Below are 22342 nucleotides of genomic sequence, written 5' to 3' on the forward strand. Positions count from 1 at the left end.
AAAGGGACATGACACATGCTTCCAAGAGAGAAAAGGATAAACCTGTGTAGCTCAGGGTTTTGATTTACTTGATAGGTCCCAAGTTGTCCTTGAAACTTGACAGAGTATTGGGCTATCCCAGCCTGAGAAATGTTAATTCAGAAGAAGTGATTCTTAAAGCAGCTTTAACACCTCTCACTATCTCATGCATTAGGGAGTATAGGAGATACACTAGTTAAAAACAATATAATGAATGTCAAATACGTTATAGGCTCTATTGTGACCTTTAGAAAAATAGAGGGGTATCTTAGTCTGGGTTTCTATTATTGCACAAAACATCATGACCAAGAAGCAAGTTGGGGAGGAAAGTGTTTATTCAGCTTACTCTTCCACACTGCTGTTTATCACCACAGAAAGTAGGACTGGAACTCAAGCAAGTCAGGAAGCAGGAGCTGATGCAGAGGCCATGGAGGGATGTTACTAACTAGCTTACATCCCTTGACTTGCTTAACTTGCTTTCTTATAGAACCCAAGAGTACCAGCCCAGGGATGGCACTACCCACAAGGGCTGGGCTCTCCCCACTTCATCATTAGTTGAGAAATGCCTTACAGCTAGATTATATGGAGGCAATTCCTCAACTGTGATTAACTCCAGCTTGTGTCAAGTTGACACACAAAACCAGCCAGTACAATTGACCCCTTGTCAACTTGACACACAAACAGGATACTATTAAGCCTCAACCCTCACTTTCTTACTCATCCCCCATGGTCTTTACAAAATCTTACATATTAAAATTTCAATCCCTTTAAAATATACAATCTCTTAAAATTCAAAGTCTTCTTTTCAATTCAAAGTCTCTTAACTGTGGCTCCACTAAAATACTTTCTTCCTTCAAGAGGGAAAAATATCAAGGCACAGTCACAACCAAAAACAAAAATCAAACTCTAACCGTCCAATGTCTGGGATCCACTCACAAACTTCTGTGCTCTTTCAAGGCCTTGCTTGGGTCACTTCTTTAGCTCTGCCCTTTGTAGTACACACCTTGTCTTCTAGGCTCCATCTGCCTGTTCCCCTCTGCCTGCCGCTGCTGTTCTTGGTGGTCATCTTATGGTACAGGCATCTCTAAAATACTGCTGTCTTCTGCTGCAACTAGGCTTCACGAATAGGTTCTCATAGGGTCTCTTCATGGTGCCAAGCCTCACCTCCTTTACATGACCCCTTAGGTCGGAGGCACTAATTACTACTGAGGCTACACCTTCACCAATGGCCTTCCATTGTCTCTCACAGTGCTGAGCCTCAGCTGCTCTTCAAGAAGTACCACCGAGGTGACTCTTACACATTACCAAATTCAGCCACAGCACAAGGTACAACCTTGGCTATCTCTGCAACACAGTCCCTTTGTGCTCTAAGAAAACAGTTCCTAGAAGATTTCACCTCAATGATGCTGGTCTCTTCTTAATCACCACTAATTTCTTAGCTCCAGCTGATCAGCATCAATAGCCCCAGTAATGCAAAGGTTTTGCTTTAGTAGTTTTGGTATCTTGTCACTCACAGCTGATTCTTCAGCTTCAGCTAACCAAAACCACAGAATCTTCACAATCAAAACAGCAACAGCCCTGATAAGAATCTTTAATCTTCCCTCTGAAATTTCACAAACCAGGCCTCCATCTTCTGCACTGTTCTCACCATTATCTTCCAAGCTCCTACAGAACATCCCACAGAGTTCTTACCTATATAGCTCCCAATAGCTCATCTAACTCAAACTTCCAAAGTCCTTCTACAGTCTTCCCAAAAGACATGGTCAGAGTGTCACAGGAATATCCCACTTCTAGTACCAATTTGTCCCAGCCAGGGTTTCTCTCCTGCACAAAACATCATGACCAAGAAGCAAGTTGGGGAGGAAAGGGTGTTTATTCACCTTACACTTCCACATTGCTGTTTATCACCAAAGAAAGTCAGGACTGGAACTCAAGCAAGTCAGGAAGCAGGAGCTGATGCAGAGGCCATGGTGGGATGTTACTAACTGGCTTGCATCCCTTGGCTTGCTTAACTTGCTTTCTTATAGAACCCAAGAGTACCAGCCCAAGGGTGGCACCACCCACAATGGGCTGGGCCCTCCCCCTTAATCATTAGTTGAAAAAATGCCTTACAGCTGGATTTTATGGAGGCATTTCCTCAACTGTGATTAACTCCAGCTTGTGTCAAGTTGACACACAAAACCAGCCAGTAAAAAGGGTAATCTCAAAAATAAGTTATGGCAGATTTGCATAGTCACAGAAATAGTAGGCATTTTAAGAAAGTGGGAGTTTCAATAATTCAAGCAATTTTGTAGTCTGAAAGTGGAAATCCATTCTTAAAGGTAACTGTATTGCTTGGTGTAGCAGTACATACAAGCCTTGAATTTGTAAGGTAGAGGCAAGAACTTCCTAGGCTAAACCCTATCTTAGAAAACTGGGGTCTTTAGTTATAGACCAATGGTCAAATGTCTGTCGTGACTCATATTTATGGACTAAAAATGTTTGGGTGATGTTCTCCTTCTTCTGTGTAGTTGTCTCCAAAGAGCTGGAGGTCAACAACCCTTGATTTTGTTTTCCACTGGAGAGAATTCTAGACTTAATGAGCCATGCATCTGATTTAATGTTTCTATTTTTTTAAATATTATAAGATGTAGGGTTTCTAGCTGAGAAACTTTTTAAAAAGGTTTTAGTCACCAGGTTTAGAATCATATGAGTATCTTGTGACCTTGGGGATGTATAAGCCTTGATTCCTTAATTTTTTTCCTCTCAATTGTTGCAATGATTTTGGTCATCTGTTGATTAAGGAGGTCAGCTGTAACTCACTGTTAGACCCCCATTCAAAATATGTCAAAATACCCTCGCAAATTAAAAGTAAGAAGGCAGCACATCGAATGGCATCATAAAGTTCCAAGGATAGTTAGTGGTCTTTTATTTCTCAGAAGATGGAAAGACCTTTATCTAAAAACCAAGATTTGGTTATTTTTTAATTAGCTAAAATTATGCATAAGCTTTCACCCTGATGTTATAGAAGATGTATAACTTTAAATCTTCTTGTGAGATATTTGGATATGTAATATTTGAACTACACTAGAGTATATTTGACATATTTTATATTTATGATATATATAAATAGATATTATATTTTATTTTTAAAGGAGTATCTTGGATTTTATCCACCAAATCTGGCAATTCTTCACTGCAGAAGTATAAATATATATAGTGCATCATGTAATATAATAAACATTACATATAATTTAGAAATAGTGTATTGTATAAAATGTGACTGTGCTAGCTCTAAGAAACGTTTTCAGTAATTTCTTTTTGTCTATTTAATCATGTCACTGTAGCAATTTAGAAGGAAATGTGGGTCATGAGAAGCTTCTGTAAAGGTTCTTATGGGAATTACTGCAGGGTTACGAAGGGTCACTTCTCAGCATTTACATGATGTGTGCCATATTTTCTCTTGAAAAGATTTCAGAAACTGTAAAAAGAAAAATCCGTGGATAGTGAAGGGACTAAGAAGGGAGAAACACCTAAAGATTCTGAGAGCTGCACAAAGCCTCGGGCAGACATGCAAAACAATGGTGTACTGACCCCCCTCCCCCTTCTCCTTTTCCAGTTCTCTGTATGCAAGCACTAATGTGTTATCCCTACTTGGCCTTTCACATGTCACTTGAGCAAACACTCATCTTCTGGACTGTGAGTAGAGCTGCCTGTCTTCGTCAGAAATGCCAGCAGTTTGGTTGCAAAATTGTGGAGATAAGATTCACACTTGCTCTTCCTCGGACTCCTACTTACCTCTTATCACTACTTCTCTGGGTATCCAGAAGGAGAAATGACTCCATTCTCAAGTCATTGCAGAAGAGAGTCTCTTGATGAGGTTCTTGGGAGGTGAATATTACCTAACTCTGTGCCCCCGGTCTGGGATTTGCTCCCAGCAGAACCTGTTGGCAGGCATGACCCACCCTGGAACTGTTCTCTGTGGCTCAGCTGCTCTGGGACGCAGCTCCTTCTTCCATTCAGTTACTAATTCACCCAGTGCTCTTCCACTTGCCTTTCAAATCAGACGACTTGTTAAATAAGCAAGGCTCAGTGTTCCAAAGGGATGATGGAAAGACGGGAGGGAGGCGTGCCTGAGCTGTTAAGAACAGTAGAGACTGAGTTTCACAAATGGGTTTTTAAAGAACTACACCAGATCCTTGCTCCAGATTTATTTTTCCTGTTTTATTTTAAAGTCAGACTTAAGAAGTAAAAAAAAAAAAAAAAAAAAAAAAAAAAAAAAAAAAAAAAAAAATTAAGGACTTTAACATGAACCATCTCACTCGACTAAAGAAACAGCGACCCAAGAAGTGAATTCGCTTTAACTGAGATTATATGTTACTTGTGGTTCTCTCTCACTAACCTGTGTCACCGCCTCTCCCTCTCTGCCACCAAGAGCATCCGTGTGTGATCTCAAGAGGGATTTTCAGCCCCTCTGCTTTCGTGATTCTCGGGAATTCTTATAACGTTATGACTAACAGGAGTATAAAATATGAGTCAAAAGTCAGTCCCCAAAAGTCATTGTGAGTTTAATGAGTTTGGCAGTTGTTTCAAACTGCAAAAACAGGAAAATCCTACACAATAAGGCGCCTGTCTCACAGCTGGGCTCCTACGTAGCTGGCCACCCACAGGAGCAATGACTGAGGCTGCCTTCCTCTCTCTGGTACCTTCCCTCCCCCAAGTCCCCCTTTCCTTCCAAAAAATTTTCTCTCACTAATTCACTAGATTGTCATTAAGAAAACAGTATCTTTTCAATTCAAAACTTTTCAATGAAAAAACTTTCAATCATTTCTAATAATATTTTTAATCATATAGAATCATTGCTAGCAAATCCAGATTAGTTTAAAAGTAACTCTTTCACATGCCTGATGGTAGTTCTTGTGTTGGCTGCCTTCTGACCTTTTATTTTTTTTCTGAGAAACATGCTACCAAGATCCTCCCAGTTCATCCTTCTATGTGACGTCACTAAGAGCTCAGGACAGTGCCTGGAGATCTTTGCACAAATTTTAAGTTCATTTTTGTTTTCAAAAGAAGAGAAAATGAGGACATGTACTTTAGGGAAAAATGGGTCAGAAATGGAAGAAAAATTGAGTTATCTGATAAAATTTAATATCAAATATTTGCTAAGTAGACTCTCACTATTAAAAGAAATCTGTGTTGATTTTGGTACATGGAAAATATCATCACACACAGCCTTACTTACCATTTGTAATACTGGGAACATAAAAATTAAATTTGAAAAATTACAGATTTTTTTTTAAAAAAGAGAGAATATTCTAGAAAAGTACATTTATAAAAATAATAGATCTTCTCTTTCTAAAACCTAAATGTGATTTCTCAGTAGTGCTTGTAGATCTGGTGTTGGACAGACCCAGCTTTAGGGAGGTGTGGGGAAGCTTGTGTTCTAAGGGTTCATTCACAAACTTTGTTTGTCTGTGTTGAAAAGGGAATTTAGCCATTTCCTCTGGGGACATTATTTCTAGGTAGACTCTAACAGGGCTTTCTTGTGAGGACAGATTTTTAAAGAAAAGTAGGATATGTGTACAGGAGACACGGGAACTCATTTATCTTTGAAATAGCACCTTCCAATTTGTGGATTCTCCACTGCATTTGATGAAGTAAATAAATTCATTCCCTTCCAACCTTGCAAGTCCTCGAGCAATGGTTTCATTCTGGACCCATTTTACCTTCGTACTGAGACAACTGGGTAAGTCGACAGGAAGGCTCCAAGACTCTGGGGCTCTGGAAGTCTGAGTTACGACTAATATGTCCTTAGCCAGTGGTTTATTCTTGCACATAAAAGAATTTCCATTTCCATCTCTGCTTACTTCAGCAGTACAAAAAGAGTTTTATTTTCCGTGAGGAGCTAGTTGCTAGTAAATACTGTGCCCAAACTGTAGGAGGCTACCCTAGAAACTACCACACAAACTTGAGAGGTTGGGGCAGAGAGGTGGGTTGGAAGGCTTGTATCTCATTGCTCGCATCACAGAGGAGAGATGTGGTGATGTCACAAGGCCAGTCATATAAAGACTAAGAATCAACGTTGAGGCTTCATTGCTGTGTCATGGCTACTATAGCTTGCCAGAAGCAACTCTCATGTGGGATTCAGATATTTAAAATCCACCAATGCTGACTGAGTTCCTCAACTGTCGGTCAGCTGACACCTCAACATAACAATTCCACTCCTTGGCTTGTCCAGGCACCAGGGCTAGGTCTACCTTTACTAATCAGACTTTGACTTGTTAGGAGGCCAAATCTGCCTTTCGTAGTCTTTCAGAGCCCCCATACAAGTGGGTCCTTCATAAGTATTTTTCGATGAGAGCAATGATTGCCTTAGTCAGTGTGGTGGGGCCCTCCCTTGCTGAGGAAAAACCAGTGGTGGTTGCTAAGCAACATTTAAAAGGTCTAGATTGGTTTCTGATCCTGGGTGACCTCCATTTGTATACTTCGACAAGTGTATACTTTATGGTTGCCTTAGGATGACTTTGGAAAACTGTATTTTTGGTATGCATTGGCCTTCCCTTAATAAAAGGACCATAGAAGAATTAATTTAGGCCTGGAAAAAAAGGAGATGGTATTCCTCTGTTTATTTGTACGAGTACACTGACCGCTTCTGTAAAGATACAGAAGGTGTGTAGTTTACTTAGCCCCATGGCTAAAAACCACCATCCTCTACCACACAGACTGATGGACCAAGAATCCCTTCAGGGTCCTATGACAAAGAGAAGCTATATGGAGGAAGGGAGAGGAAAAGTATTTTGCCATATATGATCCTTTGCTGGCCTGCTCTCATCTCCTGACCAGAGCAGCCAACCCAACCACAAAAGAGTCCTCCTTGCCCTCTTCAGACTGTTAACTGAGGATTAGTCAGTGTATAATAGATCTGGCTCATCTACTGGAATGGAAGTAAAACCCTAAGTGGACTTTTGTTTGCACTTTTCCTTGCTCTTTCCCCAACTGCTTTGCCCGCTGCATCAAGGTGTCCCATCAGTGTTTGCTGGAGACATGACAGAATAGTTTGACTGAAGTAGGACAGTCCTAGAGGAATGCAAAATGTTTGCACGGATTTTAGAGATACCAAAGGAACTGAAATGCCTGGCTATTCTGTTTGACTAAAATTTGTGCAGGGCTTGGAAATAGGAACTAGAGATGAGATCACCAGTCTCTGCTTTTCTGTAAGATTTTTACTACTGTCTAAAGTGTGTTACTTTGCTAAAGGCCCACAGAACAACCAGCACTTATACAGCTGTGGTTTCCAGCTTCCCAGTCTTCAGTAAGTGCTGGTTTTATGGTATAACTCGGTATTTATGAAATTCACCTAGAGTTCAGAATTGCACTGAAGTTCAGTATGCACTCTAAAAAGCAGAAATGATTGCTCCAGAGATGTCAAGTTACTCTTGAAAACATACACACATACACAAGCAGGGCTACCCAGAAAGAGAGTGGTTGTGTCTCAGGACAGAGTGTGGTACAGTGAGCCAACAGGCAGAGACAAACACCCCACCCCCCCAGGTTTGGTCTGGTTTCACCTCAAAAGGCAGCTCTCTAGGGGAAGCAATGGTTTGACGGAGTCTTAGATGCCTGAAGGGAAGCTATTGTCAGATGCAGGATGCTCATTTGGAAAGGGAATGCCTCGCAGGAAAGAGAGCCAATTACAAGTTCAGGCTGTTGCCATGGTGCTTTGCTGATCCTTCAACATGCAATACAGGAACTCCCAGGAAGGCTAGGAATAGGATGTAGGGGAGGTGGGGAGAGATGAAGCCAGCTTGGGCAAGGCATCCCACTGCCTGGACTGTAATGCTGACAAGAAAAGCTGGCAGGGAAGCCAGGAAAAGAATGCCATTTTCAGCGTTGTCCTGGGTTGCTAAAATGAAACTAAAATAATTTAATTCTGAGACATTTCTAACACGAATTATAAGATACAACAGCAGTAAAATCTCAAGTAAGCATAACGCCAGATAAGTCGTTGTTCATGCATCAAATGCTATCTCAGATTTCTTAGCGTACTCAGTATCCTACATGGAAAGGTTATGAATTTAATCCATTTGCTGAATCTGATGCAATAAGCGTGCTGCATATGAAGTACTTTTTGAACGAAATAAATTAATTCCATCCCTATCCATTCCACCAGGGAAAAGAGACTAAATGCATCAGCACCCATTTGGTGGGCAAATAATGTTCCAAAAGCTGGTTTAAAGGAAATTCTCCTATAGTGGAAGCCAAGTCAGAAAACTACTTCAGTTCTAACCTTTTCCAATTAAAAAGCATGCTCCACATCAATTAATCAAATGCACCATCATTTGGAAGCTATTAGAAGAGCTGAGTGCTGTGTCAGGCTGCATCTGCAGAGGGCTGTCTGCAGAGGAAGAGAGGGTTAAAGAACACCTAGCTGGAACGGGGGAGGGTAGGACCTCAGGTTTACTTAAATATTCATGGGGCTTCCTCCATTTTAATCTTCTCCTTTTTAAAAGATGGCTGTTTCCCAGTCAGACAGCTCCCAGGGGAAAGAGATCCCCTCTTCCCTGGCCGAGTTAGACTAATCTAGGGTGGAAAACCCTCCGGGCACCAGGACCGTTCATACTGATGGAGTGCTTCAAGTCAGTCAGCTGAATGCATTTGGACAGGCTCTTGCTCCTTCGTACAATTCTGATTTCACTCCTCTCTTCTGCCTGGAAATAAAGCAGGGAGCCCGTAAGCTTCTTGCAAGAACAGAGTGTGAATGAAGATGGGCTTGCTGTGGATTAGGAAATACCACCCATTTGGAAGGCTTTGTCTTTTCTAAGTTTTCATTCTTTAGCCACTGGAACTGCAGAGGTTTCCTGATCCTCTGGAGACCTCTCTCACAGAATTGAATTCTTTCAGAGGGATTTGTGGATTGTGTCAAGAAGAGCTTCCAAAATGCCTGAGGCAAACTATTTGTTATCTGTATCTTGGGGTTATATCAAGGTGGGTCAATTTGATTGCGTTATGTGTCTCTGATAGAATGTGATCCTTTTATGTCCGTCGGTATTTCTCGGAGTAGACCGCAGGAGCAGTGGTGTAATTTGTGTATTCGTTTAACCCACTGGGGCTTCTTATAATGAAATAAAACATGTTTCTTTGCATTGTATCTTAACATACTGTAATGTGTTTCAATTCTACTTCTTCTCAACTCCATTTTAAAAGGATGCTTTCTGCCTCTCTTCCTTTTTTATTCAACTTTTTACTTAATCTGTTCTCGCTGAATACGTTATCACTTCAGACTATATTTTTGGGCATATTTTCAATTTCCTAATTCAAGTGACATTATTTTGGCCTTTATTAAAATTTCTTTTTCCTGAGTTTACAACTTCAAAAGCAATCAGAAAACAATTTTAAGAACTATTTTTTTTTTTTCTGCAGTGACATTAGGATGCTTTCAAACTGAGGGGATATTATGACTGGTATTGTAGCTCTCGTTAACCTAATGGAATTGGCTGATAGACTCTGGGTTCCTAGAAAGTAAAATTGAAAATACAGCAATGGTTTGCTTTCTCCTAGACACTTAATGCATTTTCTTTTCGTTACAAACAGTTCAAAAGGATGCTGAACCGGGAGCTGACGCACCTCTCAGAGATGAGCCGGTCGGGGAACCAGGTGTCCGAGTACATTTCCAACACCTTCTTGGGTAAGATGTTAACAGGAAAACCCACTGAGCTTCTGAAGGGTGATGTTTTCTCAGCCTGCCAAGGGCATCCCCGTGAATTTGGAGTGAGGTTAAGCACAGAACAAAAAAAAAAAAATCCATCCAAGATAAGAGCTAAAGCTGTTCTCTATAGGAAAACAGTAAGCAGGAAAATAATATTTATGAAATAAAGATACCCTCTAAAGAGAACAGGTTATGACAGGTTATGATGGGTTGTTCGCATTTACACAGTTTTATATTACTGCGCCCAACCCATGGGGACCTCCAGAGAGCAGCTGAAGGTCTGATACCCTACCCAGCAACTCCTCTACCCCTCTACCAGAATCTCTTAATAAAAAAATCCAATTCATCTAGTAACTGGGCTTTAAGGAAAAAAGCCTTCCTTTTAAGCATTCTTTAATACCTCTACATGTAGTGTAGAGTCTGGGAGAGCATATTCTGGAAATAATTTGACCGTCCCTTTGGTGGGTTATTTCTTAAGGATGAATGCATGTATACTGCAGGGGTAGGAATCAGGTCTAAGAAGCCGTGTCTACGCAATACCATTGAACCATTGTCTTCTCGTTCTAATCTTTTAGTGCTCTCTGCAATTATGTGGGCAGTACTTAACGCAGACAGAGCACTGGCCATAGGGTTGCAGGGGTGGTCCTCAATTATTCCCAGGGTCTTGTTTAACTTAAATTTTCTTAAGGGGAACTTTTGTATCACGAGCCTATTCGGCCTGTTTTAATGGTCCACGGCATCGTTGTGTGTGTACTACAAAAATACATGGGACGCCCTGACAGTTGGAGTCTTCTCCCTTTGAACTATCCTTGCTTATGCAGCTCCATTTCCCCCCAAGGAAGTGACCCATTCTTACAGCTGAGCATCCCAGCTTTCCTTTTGGCACAGCCCCTTAGTAAATGAGCATTGGCCTTGGTGTCTCAGGGAGCAGAGTCCGCCTGCAGCTCTGTTTAAAAAAAAAAAAAAAAAATCAGCCCTCTATCTTTCTCTCCAAAGCCCTTCCTCCTAACAGGCCAGCTTTCCTAGCAGCCACCCATGCAGTAAATGCTCAGCACAGCATTACTTTGCAACCCTTGGTCATCCAGCAGACCAACAAACTGCAGATGCGCAGGCAGAGGCCATCCTCCCAGCTCTCCCCATAAGTGGGTGTTCTTCAGCACCTGCTGTTCCTAGCTGCAGTGGCAGCAATGCTTCTCAGAGAACAAAGGAGAGGAATTTTTACCTATACTTGTTTTCCAGTAGTGGCTGGAATATAAACAAAGAGAAGGCACAATCACCAATCCTTTTCTTCTCTTGGCTTTCTCCATTATCTCTGAACACAGGAATGTTCCTCCCCCTGTCTCAGATACGTACCTTGGTTCATGAAACAGTCAATTATTTTTCATAAGCTGGGAACTGTTTGCAGGACACTTGACAGGAACTGACAACAGGAGTGAAATCAGCACTAACTTCTCTCAGTATTAGTATTAGAAGGGTGGTGTGTGTATATATGTGTGCATATGCTCTTGAATGGGTACTTGGCCAAACAAAACAGGCTAGACAGGCAAGCAGGAAGGTTGTTTAACACAGACAAAAGATGCAGACACACAAGATGGCTCAGGTTCTTCATCTGAAATATGGGAACCCCAGGAGAGATGCAGCCCTTCAGCTCTTCCAACCCCTACATTGTGTGAGTCTGTCAGGGGCACAGTAGCTCAGCAGCTTCCCTAAGACACACTTGACCCCTCTGTAGTAAGCATCAGACTTGCAATTTGTACAGACAATCTAAGTTTGCTTCTGGGCTGCAAGTGCAGAGTGAGGACTCTTAGCCCTGTCTTAGGGGGAAGGGAGTGTCCCTGGAGGACCTCGAGGCTTCCTTATAAATTGTCGTATCTGTAGTGGACTTTAAGGGCCTCGTGATATATTTCCTCATTATATAGGAAACAGAACTGAAGTTGAGAAGAATGAAGGAATAAACAATCTAAAGTCACTTGACAAATATTTTTCCCTGCCAGAGCTATGGGTTTTTAGAAATAAATACCAGATACCATCCTTCATCAAAATTTATAAGAGCATAAGGAATAGATCCCCTTTAAGGGTGTGATGTGGATACTATTTTAGACATGTTTTTTTCTTTAGAAATCAGGATGGCTGGAAATAAAAATAAAGTGTTAATTTCATGGAATATAAAAGGCTTTGTTCTGAAAATAACAGTCATTGCAGAACAAACACATGGAGATGACAATCTCAGATGACATTATACTTAAAAACAGTTTCTCAGCAAAAGTGGGAGAGTCTTAAAACATGCCCAAGAGAAAGAAAGGGTATCTCCCAACCCACGCATCTGTGCAAGTTCTGGGCTTTCCCATCTGAAAAGACAATGTTTAGAGGGATGCAGAGAGCCAGGCAGTAAGTAAGTCATGGACCAATATAGGCCCTTCACTAATGTGATAGTGGATTTCATGTTGCTGGGAAAAGTGTAATGTGGAGTGACTAATCTCAGAAGTACAAAGGGCATAGGTGCAGACCACAAATATAAAACAAACTTTTTAGGTGTTACATTAAAAGCTAGTCAGTACTTTTACAGGTAAAGAAAAGTTTCTTTTAAAATGTAGTCAACATCCTACCTCAAAAGCTAGACCTTTTAAGGTTTGCAGGAAAGAAATTTAGAATTGTCACCATCACAGGCTCTAACAAGCAAAACCCTTCAAACTAGCCACCAACAGTGACTAAGACCAGTTCTCGGGCGTGTCTTTTGATTGTTTACATACTTGCTTTGAAGTAGCCCACCAGTATCTCCACTGTATTCTGACAACTAGAAATGCTAATTCACTGAAAGTTTGTTGGTTTTGGGTTTTATTTGTGGGTTTTTTTTTTTTTTTTTGTTTTTTTTTTTTTTTTTTTTTTTTTGCCAGTTTTTGAGTCTGTGATTCTGGTTGTTTCCATAGGAATCTGGCTAATTGCTAGCCAGAGGATATTCCAAACAGGGAAGCCTAGTGCATGTTCCAGAGATTGCATAGGGGAACACCCATGAATGTGGCTGGCACCCTGGTGTGTAATGCTCCTCATTGCCTTGTTCCAGACATGGCAGTTCTGCTCAGTTACTCATGGGCGCAGGGAACCTTTAATTAACCCAAACCAGAAAAGCTGCTGGTCCCACCAGAGATGCTTCAGTCTGGAGAGGCACTGAGGAATCGGACAACCTTCTAAACCAAATATGAAGAATGGTAGTTGGGGAAAACAAGGGCTTTCATTCTAGCCAAACATGGTAGCTATTAGCTGTGAAGTGACAGAAAGAAGGGGAATTTCAAAATTAAAATAACACCAGAGACTGGAAAAAGATTTTTAACAGGAACCCTAAGGCCTAGGCTCTGGGCTATTAAATCACTATGTACAAAGTAATTGCAGAATAAATATCTGTTAACTAGGTTATCCTTTGAGTTGGTGCAAATTGCTGACTTCATCTGAGAAATGAGTGTGGGATTGTTATTTGTTCCCAAGTCTAGTTCTGAGCATCCAGACAGCAGGGAGAATTTAGGGAGGGAGGGAAGGAGGGAGGGTGGGAGAGAGAGAGAGAGAGAGAGAGAGAGAGAGATTTGGGTGTGGCCCATACATTCATGAATTTAAAAAATTTTCTCAGTGCTACTTGACACCAAATACTTTGAAAACCTCTAAATTAATTGAAGCGACTAAAATCCTAATCAGAAGTGACAGACTTGTGAGCTCCTAGAGGCTGGCTATGGAAAATGCTAAGCTGCCCCAACAGCCAGGTGGGAGGCTGAAGCTGGCCCTGTCTTGCTGTGCTTGATTTGCCTTGATGGAATGTCTCCAGGGCTTGTAAGCAGGCAGATGTCCCCAAAGAGGACACATGAGTATGCCATCATCTGCAGGAGTCTGAAAGCAAGTCAGCCCTGTCCCAGCATGTCATCTGGAAGCATGCCACTCTCATTGCGGGTGTTGTTGCTTTACTGATTTTCACTGTGACATGCAAAGATCAATGTGTGCACTGCTGAGAGCCGCATTAACTCTTTCAGCCAGGGATGTTATTTAGTCCAAGAAAGGACTGGGTCAGCCATGGAACCAGTCATGATCTTTGTGCCTCTACAGGTACCCCTGTAGCAAGACAGAGGAAACACACCATCACAGGCACTCAGAATTCCCTGCAAAGGGAAATACAGTTTTTGATAGTTAGTAGGTAGTAGTAATATACTGGAAAGATTTTACATGCATCTAGATACTCATTTATACTGATACTAGCTCAGCTGTTATCTTGTAAATTTAAAGGAAAGCTAACTGAGATTATCAATAGTTAATAACCATAAACATATTATTAACTAAAATACCTATTGTGGGTAGACGGCCTTATTATTTATTAGAAAAATAATAGGCACAAAACATGGAGAAAATTAAATTATAATCTTATCCCAATATCAAATGGTAATGAGCCAAAGCTTTAAAATAAGTATTTGAAAGTTATAAAATCATTTCCTTATCTAAGATATATTTTTATTTAAATTGAGCCTAATTCAATTTATATAATGTTTTTACAGAAAAAGGAATAAAAGTATAATAAAATAAGCATAGCAAAGTTTGTTTTTGTTAAACTGGGCCTGTCTTCTACAATGAAAGTTTTGTTGCTGTTTGTTTTAAGATGAGTTCCACATAGCCTAGGCTAGCCTCAAATTTATTATGCAGGTCTGCAAACCCTTGTCCTCCTACCTCTGCCTCCCCAGTGCTGGGACCACAGACCCATGTCACTGTGTCCTCTAATGAACATTTTATATGCAAAAATATGTCACTCGCTTTAACAAAAATTTTCTCTATAAATATTGATACTCCACTTTGCAAATATGATTGTAATTCTGGTTTCACTGAAACCAGAAGATGGGGTTTGGGTCCTGATCTCTGCCACTTCTTGTTTAAAGTTAAAGCTCCTCTGGGCCTCAGTTTACTTTGGCAACAACATGGACCAACCCATATGTTTCTCACCTGCTTCACAGGCCCATGTGCAGATCCAGCGATGCCATGCTACAAAAGTTCTTTATGAAATTTAAACCCCGTTACTCAGGGTTCGTGTTGTTCTGAATACTACTGTATGCGTACGGGCACACATGTGCTCAAAAGCATGTTCCCCGTTCCATTGCAGACAAGCAGAACGACGTGGAAATCCCATCCCCCACCCAGAAGGACAGAGAGAAGAAGAAGAAGCAGCAGCTCATGACCCAGATAAGTGGAGTGAAGAAACTGATGCACAGCTCAAGCCTGAACAACACAAGCATCTCACGCTTCGGAGTCAACACGGAAAATGAGGATCATCTAGCCAAGGTGAGAATGAGCTGTGCACATGTGCATGCACCTCTCCACTGCACACTCACACACATGCAAACACACACTCAAATATGTGCAAACACATACCCACACACATGCACACACACATGCACACATTCATAGGCAGGCACACACACATGAACACACAAATGTACACACACACATGCACATATTCACACACTCACATACATGCAAACACACCCCCCACAAGCACAAACACACACACACACACACATGCACACACACACACACCATCCATCATTTAGAAAAGAAGGATCACATATGCTTTGCCACTGAGTTTTATAATACAGAAGCTGATGTAGCCTCTTTGTTCACTGATGGAGCACTTGACCAAAATCCTTTTATACCAAAAGACTGTTCCTTATTCCTGAATATAGGCTCAGTTTTCAATAATACAGAGTTCCTTGTGGCTAGAACATCCTGCTGGGAAGGAAATAGAGAAAGCTGGCAGGCTGGGCTGCATTATCCCAGAGGACAAAGGGGGAAAGTATTCCAGGCACTAGGGGAAAAGATAACATGAAGAGCCTGTGATAATGTTGACCACTAATCCCAACCCAGTAGTGGAGGGAAGGACTGGAAACATTCATTACTCCTGTAGGGGATTGCACAGTACTGGCTGCTAAGGTCCTTGCAGCCTGATCAAAGGTTTAAGTGAGCTTCCCTGGAACAAAACTTCTTCCATAAGGCCTTCTGATAACTACCATCAGAGAAAAGTTGACTAAACATTGGGTCAAGCCTCTGGCCAGTTATTCAAATGGAAATAAGTTACTCCTCTTAGCAGATCATTTTTGGAATAATACTACAGCAAAGGTCTGAATGTTGTTCCTTCAATGTCAGTGGGAGGCCCATCAACTCTAAGCTATTGCCCATATCAGGCAGTCTTCATGACCATTAATGCCGAGTTAGGGTTGAGTTTGGCTCACTCTTCCAGTAGCTGAGTCCCCCTGATTTGACTTCAGGGATAATGAGCAAAGGCTGGGGGAATTTGCCCAGCAGCTGTTGCTGATGGGCCAGTGAGTAGCAAGGGAGAGATGGGAATAGGACCAGAAGCCTGTGCTCCTTTGATCTGCCTTTAAAAACAGCATCGGGTGAAGATGGGGGTTTGTCATGTGTATGTCAGCAACTCAAGTTAGAAATGCAAGCATACCTGGATGTTTCTTAACAAAACAATGTGCAGAAACCTGTAGTTATCACAAAGAGGATATCTAGCCAGTCCACACTTCTAGGATTCTTATACAACCAGGACTCTAAACAAATGCATGAAAGGCTCAGCAGCTAATTTCTCCCAAATAAAACCATATAAAATATTTTACAACATTAACAAAATATTATTCTTAAGTTTCTCTCATTTTCATTTGCAGGAGCTGGAGGACCTGAACAAATGGGGCCTTAACATCTTCAATGTGGCTGGGTACTCACATAATCGGCCCCTCACATGCATCATGTATGCCATATTCCAGGTGAGACAGACACTGATTATCTTGGAGCAGAGCTCTATTTTATACTCCATGTTACTTTGATGACAACCCTTTCTCCAGTTTTGGACATCTACTCATTCGTGCCCTAATCCATATTCCTATACAGGAAAGAGACCTTCTAAAGACGTTCAAAATCTCATCCGACACCTTTGTGACCTACATGATGACCTTAGAAGACCATTACCATTCTGATGTGGCCTATCACAACAGCCTGCATGCTGCTGACGTGGTCCAGTCAACTCACGTTCTCCTTTCTACGCCAGCACTAGATGTGAGCAGTTACAATCTGCTTTGCATGTCCACCCATCCTGTTTTTAAAAAGTATCAAAGATGCACACTACCTTTATAGAGATGATTCGATTGAATAACCCTGGGTATTTATAATACTTCTTCGGTGGCTATGACAGTCATCAATTTGGGTTACTTATGAAAATCAATAACACTTCTGCTTTCCTTGTGTTCTGGTATCAGTGTAATATTCCTTTTTTTATCTTTGCCATCTGAAAGTTATTTACTTATCAGACAGTGAAATACCCATGACTTATCTTCATCATATTTCTAGTAAGGGATACACTGTATCTCAAGGCATCTTCTTTAGTATCTGTCATACAGTACATATACACTGTATGTGATCATCTGAATTGCCCAGTATGCACTCATTCCAGGCCCCAAGGAAGATAAACCGAGTATGTTACATGAGATGTTCTTTTTAGTCTCCATTAGGGATAACCATCTATAGATTTGTTTTTCTAGAAATTCAAAGTAGTAACTGAAAATCAAGAGCAGACGGATTAATAAGTAGAAGCTAAAAACTCTGCTCCCTAAAACTGCTGTGGAGATGGTTATGACTCGTTCCCTTGTAGTTCAAGCTTTCTCATGAGCTACCATGATTAGTAATGTGCCCAGCTGTGCCACCGCTGGACAGATGGCAAGAGTGAGTAACTAAGTACTGCCCTCTGCCAGAAAAGAGAAGACTGGCCAGGCCTTATCCAGCCACTTTGGCAGACCCATTTTGGGAGTTAGAGGAAGACTAAACTCTTTTGCTTAACTTTCACATGATTTGAAACAAACAATCTAAGGAAACTTGCTAATGTGAGATGGAGGTAAGGGTATTTAATCCCCCTGACAGAAAAACAGTATTGCTTTTACACTCATGAAGTCGGGTAGCACTATTCACCTAGTGTTATCCATACATAGCTACTGTTTGGCTCTCAATTGGCTCTGAGCATTACAGACTTAGAAAAGACGTGTAGAATGCTTGATGTGTAATAGGATTGGTCTTTTGCGGAAGAGGTATAAAGTGAGCTAACATTTGAATGAACAGAAGAATTCCATCTTCAAAGAGGCTTAAGAGCCAGCAGGATTGTGTACCTAGCAAGAACAAGATTGAAATCACTGTCCATGGGGGAGGAAGAGGACAGAGAGAGAGGTCTCCATGACAATGTGAAGGAGTGAAGCAGTATAACATTAGGCATTGGTTGTTGGAAATGTTTCCAACTCTAACCTACAGTACACATGCAGTGGGTATGTGAATTGGCAAACATTTTATCATTTGCTCCCAAGGCTGGAGTTGAGCCGATTCCACCCCTAGTTACTTAGCTTGCCTGGGTATGAAGGTTACTATGTGTCATGTTCCCAGAGAAGTATGACTTACTTTCTAACTGGCACAGGCTGCATTGCATAAGCATTGTACTCCATAAATCCAAGACACCAACTACAGACATTTACACGCAAGATCAACATTGTGTTAATGACTTATCCAAACCTCAGCCTACAGATTCAATATAGGATGAGCTCTGGTCATCATCCTTTTCACATCAGAGATTTTTGGTGATTAACAGAGCCTTATGCTTAATTAAATCAACATCCTGAGCTCTCATAAAAATCAACAATGCCTCTCCCAACAAGAGAAAAATGTGGTTTTACTTGAACAGGATGAAACTGAAGAGTGAGACAGGTACGTTGGATGTAGAGTTAATGGGCTCCTTTGAACCCACAGGCTGTCTTCACAGACCTGGAAATCCTGGCTGCCATTTTTGCAGCTGCCATCCATGATGTTGATCATCCTGGAGTCTCCAATCAGTTTCTCATCAATACAAGTGAGTTCACCACTGCACAGTTATTCCAGCTTATTCTGTGATTCATGGCAGCCTTTTCCTCCTAATGTTTTCACTATGGGTAATAACAAGGGCAATGATGAGGTAATCCTTCCATTCCATGGAAATTGCTGAGGCCTTTCCTGGATACTGTGTCCAACTTGTCAACACAGTGTTTGAGGTGCATGGAGAGCTTGGAGATAGTCAGGGGCAAGCCATAAAACAAAGCTCCAAAGTTTGGAAAAATACAATATGGAAAATCAAAAGAATAAAAGATTTGGAGTGGCCTGGCAAGATGAGAAAAGCTTGGGTGTGTGATAGTGACTCTCGGTCTTTTGTGAAGCTAACATACATAACATAGTAAACCATGAGTGTCCCTCTATCCTGGATGACAGGCAGAGATGCTAGGGTTGAGAATTCCAGTCTTCAAATAGAAGTAACATTCCTCACGGAACACTGGAGTAGGTTCCTACAGTTCAAGAGGAAGAGTCATTAAAGGTCTACACATTTTTTTTTTTTCCAACTGCATAGCTTTGACTACTGACTCTGGAGAGCAAGTGAAGGACCTAGTTTGACCAGCCTCGGGATCTGAAGCTATCCCCAGGGTTTTATGAATTTATGCTATTCAGAATTTATTCATCGTCTCAGTTATGCTCCATCTCTATGTACATTTTCTTTTGATGATACTGGTTATCTCATTATGATCATGATTGACATCTAGTACTGGTAGTTTTATTAAAAAAAAAAAAAAGTACTGTCTGAGCTTCCTGCTAGCAGAGGCCTTCTGTTGTTTGTCCTTGTCTTTATCTTCAAAATATCTGCATATCCTAAGCTTAGGGAACACTGGTTTTCTTTCTTCAGTTTTAATCTCTTTGTCTTGTTTTTTAAAAACATCAACAGCATAGACTTTGGGTCTATGGTACCTGCCTCTTTGCATGGGTTAGTTTAGTCAATTTAACATGCTGATAGTTTGTTTCTCAAGGGAAATATAGCTACTTAGAATACTGAGACATATAAAGCATGTTTATAAATCTGTGCCCTTGGCTACAGGGCTAACAGAACAAGGGAGCTTAAATTACTTCAGAGAAAGCTATGGTTTCTGAGAGAGAGAGAACACTAGTATGTAGTTGGCACATACCACATGAGTTTGATGACTATACACTTGGGTAGGAAGCTGTGTCAGACCAAATATAGATAAAGCAAAGTGGAAGTTGGAGTTTGTGTGCCTAGCCATTGAAGTTTCTGGTATAGAAACCCAGAAAAAGGGAAATCTAACATCAACATTGTTTATAAAAATATTTTTGCTCAGTTATCATATTTATAGAAACTTCCAAAAGCTACATTATTGAGTTAAAATAATATTTTATGCCAACACATCATCTGTTTTTGAGGATCTAAACTCACAGTTGTCAGAGGTTGGGGAGCATATATCAGAGTGAGCATAGTTGGAAAATCTTAGTGCATTTGATAATGCATCTGTGTTTTCATTTCATTCCTTTTCAAAACACAAAATGCACAAAGAATTAAAGGAAATTGTAAGCTGAGATGAAAATAGTTTATCTAATGTTAAATTCTTCATCTCCTGTGAAAGAGAAAAGTCCTGTTGTAATATCTCCGGGAATCATCTTTAGCTCTGCTTCCCCAGTATTTAATGACCTATGGATGATGGCTCTTGAAATAATTTAAAATGAGCTAGATCAAATTTCACATTGAAGCAATGCCAGTGTTTGCATTATACAATTTTATTACATTCTTATGGTCATCATTTTTCTTTATTAGATTCCGAACTCGCTTTGATGTATAATGATGAATCTGTGCTGGAAAACCATCACCTTGCTGTGGGATTCAAACTGCTACAAGAGGAGCACTGTGACATCTTCCAGAATCTTACCAAGAAGCAACGCCAGACACTCAGGAAAATGGTGATTGACATGGTAAGATGCCAGCCTGCATCCCTCACTTACATTTGCCATTTTCTCTACAGACTGACTTGATTAACAGTTTTAATTCTGTCTTTATCCAAGGTGTTAGCAACTGATATGTCCAAACACATGAGCCTCCTGGCTGACCTTAAAACGATGGTAGAAACCAAAAAGGTGACGAGCTCTGGTGTTCTTCTCCTGGACAACTATACCGACCGGATACAGGTATCTGATGACACAAAGCCAAACTAAACGAAACCAAGAAGTATTTGGAAAAAGAAAATAGAAATTTGGTTAGTTGCATGACCTAGATTATCACTAAACCTTTGGACATCTTTTTTAAACAAGTTAAGAAAATGGAGTTTATCAGTTCATTTATGAAGTAAGCAATACTGTATTCATTGAATTGCTTGGTTCTAAAATTGAGTTGCAATGTCTGTTTGTAGTAGGGTATATGTGAATATTGGTCCTCAAAGCTCACATTTTAATACAAATTTCACCAATTGCAATTTTGTTAGGGTTGATTGTGCTAAACAAATTGCCATGAGCGGTTTTTCCACCCATGAAAAATCTAGAAGTAACTACTTTGGGTTGGTTATTCTTTGCATTTTTTCCAAACTAAAGAAAGAAATGTTAGCAAAATTTGACTTCTAATACCTCCTCTAGTTTTTATACTCAAAAAACATCATCAGTCTAGGAAAATATACACACTTCCTTTTTGAGGCTCTAATGGTAAATAACAAACCCTGGTGAGCACCATTGAAATACTGCTCTTTTGATGGGTGTATCATAATTATATTCAACTAAGATGTTCTTGGTACAAAATGTGCTGGGATGAGAGGGAGAAGATGTTCTGGTTGCAGTTATGCTTAGTTTTATGGGATTTCCCAAAACTTGATCATTTCAGGTTCTTCGAAACATGGTACACTGTGCAGACCTGAGCAACCCTACCAAGTCCTTGGAATTGTATCGACAATGGACTGATCGTATCATGGAGGAGTTTTTCCAACAGGGAGACAAAGAGCGGGAGAGAGGAATGGAGATTAGCCCAATGTGTGATAAACACACAGCTTCTGTGGAAAAATCCCAGGTATCTACACTGAGATTTTTTTTCAATGTTTTTATGAACTCTGCTAATAGTAGAACTAGAGAGTTCTTTTCTTTTAGCCATTGTGTGTGCGCTCATGCACACGAATGTCTGTGAAATGATAAAGAAGTGACTATACATTTAATTCCACCATGTTTATCCTTCCTTTGCTTTCTCCATGCATGGTTTCTCAGGCGGTGCATTAAGCAAAGTTTCCAGTTATCTAAGACCTTATTAGATTTGGTGGACACATGAGCACCTGTACCTTTCATCTTCGAAATGTGGGGAATGCGTCTTCCCAGTGTAAGACAAAAGAAGCAAGCAGGCAAACCAATAAACAGCTGTTCTCCTGGTCCCATTTGTCAACCTCTTAGTGGCCCAGTCGCCCTTTCTGTCATGTGTGCACGTCTCCCCAGTTGCCACGTTGCCTTCATCCACTGGGCTCTGCTGAACATCGTATGCTTGATCTGGAAATCCAGCTTTTACCTAGAAGTTCTTAATATTTGGAGTTTTCTCATCCAAGGTCCCAGGGAATAAACAACTAGTAATGATCTTCCATGAAAGGCTTTAGTATTTCTTACTAAAAGCAAGTGAAGAAATTAAGTGACTGCTGTGTTAGGTTACCCATGTTTGTTGCTGTGGGTTTCTTTCTAGTCCCTGGAAATCACTTTGCAAATGGCCTCCAAAATCCTTTAAACCATAAATGAAGAGATAATAGAAAAAAATGA

The 22342-nt window shown here is 40.7% G+C and overlaps 1 protein-coding gene across 2 annotated transcripts in view; it reads left to right on the forward strand.

The window, feature by feature from the left end:
- The window catches only part of PDE4B (phosphodiesterase 4B), a gene marked incomplete at both ends in the record, with an annotated part of 442442 nt that overhangs the window by 416511 nt on the left and 3589 nt on the right, over nt 1-22342 (forward strand). For both annotated transcript variants that reach the window (XM_080921154.1, XM_080921155.1), the window contains 8 exons: nt 9589-9682; nt 14829-15007; nt 16393-16491; nt 16616-16780; nt 18509-18608; nt 20385-20539; nt 20630-20752; nt 21435-21617. In XM_080921154.1, the coding sequence (XP_080777280.1) occupies nt 9589-9682; nt 14829-15007; nt 16393-16491; nt 16616-16780; nt 18509-18608; nt 20385-20539; nt 20630-20752; nt 21435-21617 (1098 nt within the window). The remainder of the gene's footprint in view (nt 1-9588; nt 9683-14828; nt 15008-16392; nt 16492-16615; nt 16781-18508; nt 18609-20384; nt 20540-20629; nt 20753-21434; nt 21618-22342) is intronic.

This window comes from Micromys minutus (genome assembly GCF_963924665.1).
Source record: "Micromys minutus genome assembly, chromosome: 9".
NCBI classification, from domain to species: Eukaryota; Metazoa; Chordata; class Mammalia; order Rodentia; family Muridae; genus Micromys; species Micromys minutus.